The sequence below is a fragment of the Pithys albifrons genome, chromosome 1, assembly GCF_047495875.1.
Source record: "Pithys albifrons albifrons isolate INPA30051 chromosome 1, PitAlb_v1, whole genome shotgun sequence".
Lineage (NCBI taxonomy): Eukaryota > Metazoa > Chordata > Aves > Passeriformes > Thamnophilidae > Pithys > Pithys albifrons.
The window spans coordinates 97,788,031-97,797,419 of NC_092458.1; the positions used below are offsets into that span (position 1 = coordinate 97,788,031).

The 9,389-nt window shown below is 34.2% G+C and overlaps 1 protein-coding gene across 2 annotated transcripts in view; it reads left to right on the plus strand.

The window, feature by feature from the left end:
- Positions 1-9,389, plus strand: part of TRAT1 (T cell receptor associated transmembrane adaptor 1) — a 21,743-nt gene continuing 12,354 nt past the window's right edge. The window contains exons 1-5 of one of the 2 annotated variants that reach the window (XM_071561937.1): positions 1-180; positions 5,116-5,226; positions 6,851-6,887; positions 7,993-8,054; positions 9,304-9,362. In XM_071561937.1, the coding sequence (XP_071418038.1) occupies positions 78-180; positions 5,116-5,226; positions 6,851-6,887; positions 7,993-8,054; positions 9,304-9,362 (372 nt within the window). In that variant the 5' untranslated portion in view covers positions 1-77. The remainder of the gene's footprint in view (positions 181-5,115; positions 5,227-6,850; positions 6,888-7,992; positions 8,055-9,303; positions 9,363-9,389) is intronic. The other variant, XM_071561928.1, reaches the window with a different exon arrangement.

Sequence of the window (9,389 nt, forward strand, 5' to 3'; positions counted from 1 at the left end):
TTTCCTGTTTGTAAGAAAGCCAGTGAAATAAAAGACTGGAGGCCTTTAAGACTGACAACAACTCTAGAGATAGATCCATGCTGCCAGGTCCAAAACAAAGAGCATCCAAGGTCTGTGAACATAATTGGATTTCCTGTTGGATAACGGGGCAGGGAATATTCCTAGAACGAATAAAAACAGGTAAGCCCTATCTTTTAGTTATAAAATTGTAAAGAAAGACACAGTAAAACCACACTATGGTAATTACTAATCTTCCAAGAACGTTGCTCAAGGTTTTAAATGAAAACTATTAATAACAATTAAACCTTCATCAATTAAGGTTTGTTAATGAAGACTAAGCATTGGCATTAGTTTTGTGCTGAAAATACTTATTGTGCAGTGGGTCCTCTTATTTTACAATGTACTGTTTCCCTTCTGAAGTATGAAGTTGATATCTTACAAAGCAATTATTTGTGCACTAATTAATTGCAGTTTAAGGAATCTTTTCCAGAGAATTAATCATGTATTAAATGCTCACACAGGTGGAAGCATATTTAATGCTAATTTAGTATTCATCAGTCTCTTAATGAGTTTCTTTTTCTAAAGGTCATTAGTACAAAATATTATTTATATAAACATTTATTTGGAAGGGGGGAGGAAAGACAGTTTTATCTCATCTTTGACAAATTTACAGACAAAACCAAAAGGAAACAAACAGTTTTGTGCTCCAGATCATCATCTTAAATCTAACAGCAATTAATCTGCTTCTGTGAGTGATGAGTTGATACCATAGATGACATGTCCAGCTTGATGGTATTCCTCACCTCACGTTCCTTTTCAGTACCAAAACCTAGTAAAACTTTACTACCCTCCTGTTATTCTTTGTAATGGATTCTCTAAACAAAATGCATTAGAACAAGAAAGAATGGAAGGCAGTACTTCTGCTACCTATTCCTATTTTGTTAAGAAGACAAACATCTAACACAAATTGTTAAATCTGGCCCCTTTCCTCAAAGGCAAGTACATGACTATGTCCACTCCTTTGAATTGCAATAAATTGAATAGCAGAAATTTATCCAGGAAAGATTTAAATGTTTTGGAGGCTTTTGTTTGGATGGTGTGGGTTTTTTGTTTGCTTCTTCCCCCTCATACCCCTCCAATAACAGTATAATAAACCCTGCAAAGAGAAAACCAAAGAACAAATAACCAAAATTCATATCTTGTCTCTGTTGGTGGAGAAAACTGTCAACCGATTTAAAAAAAAGAACCACAATTAACTAAGTATTTTGAAAGTCTTTCGTTTGCCCATATTTTGTAGTGTGAATATAGTACCTTCAGTTCATAGCAATATAAAATATACCAAGAGGAGGTGAGTAACCTCATCCTTAAAGTCAGAAAAGTGAAAACATCACCCAGATGAAGCAAATTACCTAAGGCAGATGTTCTACTTGGATGCAACTCTAACTTTACTTTGGTTTCCAAAGAGAAATGGGAGAACAGCAGCATAGGAGTGTATCATTAATATCAGAGAAATTCTGATATTATTTTTTCACAATACTGTCATCTTTATAATGATTAAATGTACTACTTCCCCACTCATACATCCCAAATTCTTCTAACAATAAAGCAAGAATTGTCCCTCTTATGAAACCCCTGGCTATATGATGAAATTTTTTCTTTCACAGAGCAGCACATTATTTTAAGAATAGTTTCAATATTATTTCTTGTAACCTCTCTTAGGTTTTCTCATCATAGATAGACTATCACAGAAAACTCCGATGGGATTTGAGTTTATCCGATTGGAATCATAGTGTACTATTCCCAAGAGAATAATTTTTCTACATGACTTTTTATCAAAGATAACAAAATTTTTAAAAATACTCCGATTGACGGCTTGAGTGAGAATGCCCCTGAAAAGTGTCATGAGTTCTTTGAGATCACTGTATGCTATGCAAAAAATAACAATCTGGTTTTGTTACATCTGAGAATAGATGATTTAAATGAGAATTACAATTAGATAATGGAATAGAAAACATTATTTTCAGAATGAAATTAATTAGTCTAATAGACTTTCTCTTTTCTCACTCACTATCCACAGTCTCCTTTTCTTATTTTTACCTTAAACACAACCAGTTAACTGTGACAGGTTACATCTGCTTTTATACATATAGGGACAGCATTGTAGTTACCTGTTACCTTTCCTTCCACTGCTGCTATTGTCAAAGTAGTTACTATTTAAATAATGCAGTTATAAATGTAAATAAATAACACATTTGCAACATCTATAAGAATACCTGGGCAAGATCTGTGAGTTTTACATCTGTAAAGCTAAGATATGAAATCAAAATTTCTCATATTTTATATTTGGATAATAAGATTAACTTGAAGATTAGCTCTTATTGCAAAGCAAAAAAGTTTAAAAAAATAGGATACCAAAATCATGTGTATGTTTGTATATGTTTTACTGCAACACAAGCAGATGTTTAAGTCAGAGTTGTGGAAAATAAATTTAAAAATAAACTAAGTAGTGTTCATCTAGGAAGAAATTTAAATGTTCTTTTCTTAGACTCCTCACACCTATGTAGTTTTCTATGTCATGTTTAAGAAAGAACTACAGATTGTGAGATTTAAAAAACTGGTATATTTTATTAGAAAGCCAAGTTTCACGTCTTGTTTTTCTGGAATGTTCTTATAGCTCTTGAGAAATGGGATTGCTCAAAAACTGTAGAAGTTAAACTTGAAAACTGAAAAGAGAAACAATTTTTTTAAACCTTTACTATTTTCCAGATAATAATTCCAATTTAAATCAGAAGCTGAAACAGGAAAATAATACTTGTCATCAAAAAATGGGTTTCCTCCTCCACTTCAGTTAAGGACTGAAAATATTCAAATTGAAACTAAGAGTTCTCCTTCTGCCCCAGAACCATCAGGGAAAAATAGGATTCCTGAATCAGAAAGATAAATTACAGCATTCTGTATCAAATTAAAGGAACAACCTTGGATCAGAACTGTACTTTAGGTATCTGCTCACTCTATTTATTATAATGAATCACAGACTTATAGCTTCTATCACAGTTACATGTGCTTTCCTTCTCACTGCTTTTGTTCCCTGGAAAAAGAGCTTGTAGGAAAAGAAATATAAAATGAACATAAGAAAAATGGAAAACAATTACGTCAGAACAGGAAAAAGGACAGGAGAAAAATGAAGGATAACTGAGTCTTTAGGCACAACATCAAGACTTGAAATTTCTTGCCTTTGACAGACTTGTAGTTTTGGACGGGTTGCATAGGATGTAAATGAATGACTGACTATACGGTAACCAGGTTCCAAACAATGGTGATTCTTGACCTGACTTGATAACATCTTTTCAATGTAGAATCTTCCTTTCTTTTAATTCCTTCTCTGAAAAACTAAAATAATATATAGCAGCTTCATGGAGGTGGTGTCTCTCCTCATAAATCTCATTGCAAAAAGGTGCCTCTCAACATGAAAAGTATTGCAGGGATAGTGAACCCTCAAGTGCCTTTGGGACAACTCGAGTGGGAGAAAAGAAAGGGATGGAAACTGGATGTTTAGTTTAAAAGGAAGGATAAATAGCCACTAGAAGTACCATGTGCAAAACCCAGTTACAAGTCCGTCAGAAAGTCACAGCTTATTTACTCTGTTTTGTTCCTTCTAAAAGAGTTCTGAAACCTGCATCATAGATGCCCATGCAATTTGTGACTTTTTACTACCAAGGTTTATCTTATGTTGTTTCATCATCATAAAAACATCTAAAATAGCTTTTGCAACACCAGCATAATGAGGGAACAAAACAGATAAGGAGAAGTTTGTAAGATGAGCTGGAGCTCATCAGCCAAGGAACAAACCTCTCTATCCTCAGCAGAAGCAAATGTATTGCCACCCAACCCTTGCTGGCAACATGGAAACATATATTCCTACACTCTTTCACCTCAGCTGTCCTTTAAGAAGCAAAAAAAAAAAAAAAAAAAAATCAGTCTCCTGAAGGAATCCAGGAATGGCCAAAACAACTAAGTGCATTAAGGATCAGGCTTGTCCAATCCCTCCCCTTTGCTCCAGATAGATTTTTTTATGCAGAATTAGAGGGCATCATTAGCTTTGGGCTTTATTTCAAACACTCCAAATCCAGGAGAACCTGAAACATGCGTCTAGGGGAAAGCAAAGAATCTAGTTGCAAACTCCTTTCACTCGTGTATTTGGCTCAGCATTTCCTGTCATAGCGGGGTTTCACAGGCCATTTCCAGGAATACATCTGATCATTTTGGGCATTAGACAGTCACAAACAAGCTATTTTCAGCGTGGTTTGTCATAGAAAATTTGTATAAGCTGGGTTGATCAAAGAGTTAATTAAATGACAAAGTAGATTCGGTGCATGGGCATTCTTTCTTGTGTTTATAACAGGACGCCAAGGAGAGGCAAGCTCAGTGCAAAAGGAAACTTTGTTCAATTAAATTGATCCACCTTTTACCAGCTGATTTTTCGGGAGCTGTTTGGTCTTTTCTCTGCCGTAGTTCTGGGGGGTGCACTGATTCCCAGCTGCTGCTTATCCTTTATCACCACTTCCTTTGCTTTCTCAAGCAAGAAAATGAGTACAAGTAAATGGTTTTAAAAGCAAGAAAACAAAGCAAGAAAACATAACCAAATTTGATGATTTTTGCAGGGATTGTTAAAACCTTATTGTCTTAGCTATTATTCAGAGATATTTCCAGAGAATTTGTTTTGACTGAATTCAGAACTATATTCATGAATGCTAGAATTTAGCCAAAACTTTACTGCAAAAAGTAGAGACAATTACAGAAATAATTTCAAAGCTTTCCAGTAAAATCACTGTTTTCTTTATTAATTCTGATTTTAGCTGTCTTACATGCAAACCAATAGCCCAGCATTTGGCAGAATTCTTGTGAAACAGTAGTTCTACTAACAGTTTATTGATCTTGCTTTCTTATTATTTAGCATTTGGGTTTGATGTTAATTATTTAGCTTGTATAGCAATGGCTGTTACAGATTAAAAAACTAAATAGCAGCTACAATTCTGGAAAGCAAAAATCAACAAAGCACAAAAAATAGAGTGAAAACTGTTAGACAACACAAACAATAAAATTTTTTCCTTTCAGTTACAGAAATGGGCTGCCATTTTTCTGTCTGGGGAATTTTGGCCTTCCTGAGTTTGGCTCTCATTGTTTCATTGACAATGAACATTTCACACTATCTGAAAAGAAAACGAGGTAAGTCATGTCGTCTCTTTGTATGGAATGGAATTACAATATTTAAATTATCTGCAGAAAAAGCCATCACTGCTCAGAGATTTCAAGCCAACAAATTGATTAATTTGAAAAGTTATCTTTTAGCAAGAATGATTCTAGTAGAGAGGGTGTAACTTTTAAAATTTTTTAAGAGTCAGATATGATTACAGAATGATTGATAACTGCCCAATCTGCTGCTAGAAACAGTCATCCAAATCCATTCTCTAAAGACAAACCAAGGGAACATGTATGAGGCAAAGAATTTAGTTTTGACTAAATGTTTATTTTTAGAGTATATTTTTAATGCATTTTTAAGTGTACTTTTCATATAATTGTTTATTATTTATACTTCAATTTAAAAATTATTTTAGATAGCTGCACTGATGCAAAATATATTTGAGAAAATGTTCTTCTCCCCAAATTCTTGAATGCTCATTAGAATTTCAGACTTCATACACATTTTATGCTTAATCAGTGTATTTTGGAAAAACATTGTAATTGGTTTTCATCATGGGATTCTAAAGTAGCTCTTAAACTACTGTGCCACTCACAATAAAAAACTAATTTGTTTATGTTAGAAGGTGACTGCAGTCATACTCTGGTTTTGGTTGAAATTACCTATGACTTTTTTTGACAGAATGAATTATGTCAGTGTAATCTCTTTTATGCATACAAATCTATTGTTAGGAAGTTGTACAATCCTCACAATTCCTCTTACACTGGGAAAACTGCACCTGTGCTATACCTGTATGGGTGGGGAGGCAAACATTGGTACCTTTAACCACGCTATGTACACATATATCTATAATCAACATAAACAGCAGGCCTGTCCTTATAAACCAAGTATAAGAGAATCAGGTTATTACAGGACATTAAATTTTGGGATGGGTGGGGAGAAGGATGTGAATTAGGCTCTTCAGTTTGTTTTGTATTTTAGGGCTACTAGGCAGATATTTCCATGATGAAAAATCACAATCATTTACAAAACTAATCTTGACTAAGGTTTGGGTCAGATTAGCTGATGTTGCATTGCTCATGGAATTGGGGCTTACTGTGGTAAATTCTAGAGTCCTGAAGCAGAGGATAGAAAGTCAGGCATTTCTGAGTTATGATTCAAGCTCTAACAATAAATCTCTTGGTAGCCATTGCCTCTCTGCTTCAGTTTCTTCATCTGTGTGGTTCACAGGATATCTCTCTTTCAGAGACACAAGCTACAGAATAAGTAAAATAAATACACCTTCCCTTTGTAATATAAACACACAATGCACCTCCATAGACAGAGAAAGAGATGAGGGAGAAGCAGAAGGTGGAGGAAAAAAGGAATGAATTACACGTGTTACAATAAATTTTTGGGATATTGCAACCTAACATAGACTTTGCAGCCATGGCACAGGGTCATAACACAAACATTTCTTTTATCAGACAAAAGTATTTGAGAAAAGTAGAGGGACAGCTGAAGGTTCTGAGAGCCTGAACTTTCAATTCTATCCTCTAAAATGAAATCAAAAGCATGTCTGTTTAGGCAATTATCTGAAGTGTTCTAAAATAACGTGTTTCATTCGTTCTTGACTTCTTCCCTTTTTTTTTTTCCAAATGAATTTTCAAGCTAAAATGCATAAAGACTATGAAGAGAACAATCCAAGGTAAGTTGGATAAAAAAACTCCTTTCTGGCAAGGGTGAAATAATGACAGATGACTTTGGAGGGATGACATAGAGGAAAATTCACTATCTCATGCAGTTGATCTGGAATTGTTGGAGAGAATGGCTGTGGAAAAAAAGTTTTCCAAAGAAAACCAGAAAAAAAATTCATATGGGAGATACATCCCACAGTCCTTTCTGTCAATAATGAAATAATTGTATCTGCTGACAAAAGTGAAAGATACTGAACTAAACCACCATTTACTATCACTTAAACTCAATAATTCCATAATAATTTAAAAGAACTTTCAGAAAATAATGATAAATTATAACATGATAGTTAATACTTCTGGAAAATAATTTAATTATGAATTTACATTTCATAACTGTCTTTTACAAATGACACCCCAAAGCAACAAAAAATAAATGAAATTTTTTTTTGTCTATTACGGCCTGTTCAGCTGAAAAATATCACTGAAAAAGTGGTATTAGAGTGCAGGATTCATTGCCTTGATGAGACACGGTATAGGGATGCAATAGAAAAAAGGCTACATAGTGCTTCCTATTAACAATTCCCACGTTATAAACACACTTTGAAGCATTTTCAAGTAACACCAGGTAATGAAACACAAAATACCATTAAAAATCCAAAGCTGAACTTTGGTGTGGTCTTTTCTGTTTGTGTTGACATAAGAGTGGACCTTTTAGAAACACCATTCCAAAAGACACGTGCAGTGCTTTAGTTTGTATTACAGAGTTGTCTCAGAGGATATGAACTGGGTTCCTTTCAGTGATCATTCATATTTCTAGACCTACACCAAATAGTACCTTAATAGTCTCAAGATAAGCTTTATACTAAACTAAGCCACAGGAGAGTTCAATTATTGGCTACATAACAAATCTCTCTTCAGATTATGCGCATTGTCATTACTGCCGCTCCAGTATTTTTGGTCTTCTTTATTAGATCACATATAACCTGCTACTGATATATATTTATATACACATACACACACACAATATCTGGATAAAATATTTATTAAAGTAGAATAATGAGATCCTAAATAAAGCATATTCTGTCAATTAAAAGTATTTTTCTATTCCTCTTGTAGCTATGATGACTCTCCCACAGAAGATTACCCAGTTTATGGCAATCTCAATCAAGATATTTTAGGTAAGATTCATTTTAGGAACATGTGTCTATTCAGCGGCTATAATAAATGTATGCTTAAACACTGACTTGACAAACACATTTTGCATTTCTCAAATGTCAAGCTTGAGAATCTTTTCAGCCATTAATATAATTAAAAGTATTACCACCTACTTGGGATAGAAATGAAAGCTATCATACTACACTACTATTTGTAAGAACACTTCTCATACTGAATTTGATTCTTTATGGTTCAAATGGTCCAGATAAAATGAGTATCTGAAAACAAAAGCTGCACCATTTGAAATAACAGCTTGATCCATGCATGTTAAAACAATCTAAACCACATATTACTCATGGTCCAAAGTCAATGCTCCCACCAAAGCAGGCAGAATCAAACACATACCAGTTCTTTGCTGTAGCTACCCACAGGTCATCAGCAACATTGATAAATATGCTGAAGTCCAGTGGCTGAGTTGCGGGCAGATAGCTTTTCTTTGATTTACTGTGCTGAAGTTAATAATCCTTGGCAGAGAAATACCACATTAAAGGGAGTGATATCATCTAACTGCAGCTAGAACTAGATATTCTGAGAGTACGTCTCTTGAAGTGCTTGTATTTAAGTAACAAGTACATAACTTTGTTGCAGGCTTTATTTGGGTTCAAGCAAAACTAAAGTACTGAACTGCAGGGAAAAAGTAAAAACCCAAACCCAACATTTTCATACATGGTTTGCATGAATTAGTCTAAGTCAACACTTAAATGCATTGATAGTGTAAAAGTCTAAAAGCTGTAAGGAAGTAATCTGTTTTACTAAAGTGAGATATGAAATGAGAAAATAATTTGCATCAAATCTACAGAAAACTGCAAGTAAATTTAGGACCAGAATTTAGTCACCAGCTGCTGCAACTCACAGACCCTTTCTTATCCAAAGGAAAGGCTGCCTATGCTGAAAAATACATCAGTATGTGGTTACCCTTTAACTGCAAGAAGTCCTCCTAGCACTTTAAGATGATGCCCACTTAGTGACTAATGAGAAACCCCCCAACCATGGACAGAAAATGATTTTCATTTTCACACTATGTGCGTCTGAGTTTCTTAGCTATTTGCCTCTCTATATGTAAAGATCTGTGTGTAATTTCAAAACAAAACTTCTAGGAATGAAAACAGGGGGAGGAAGTTCTGTAATAGAGAGGATCTGTTGATCCGATCTTTTAAGACTCAGTAACATAACTTAATAACTAAAACATTTTTCTACTTTGATAAATTACAGAAGAATGCTGTTATGAGCAGATGAAGTCCCAGTCTCAAAGGCCAGTTAACCAGCTACAGGTATCTTTAATTTTAAATTCTGTATTT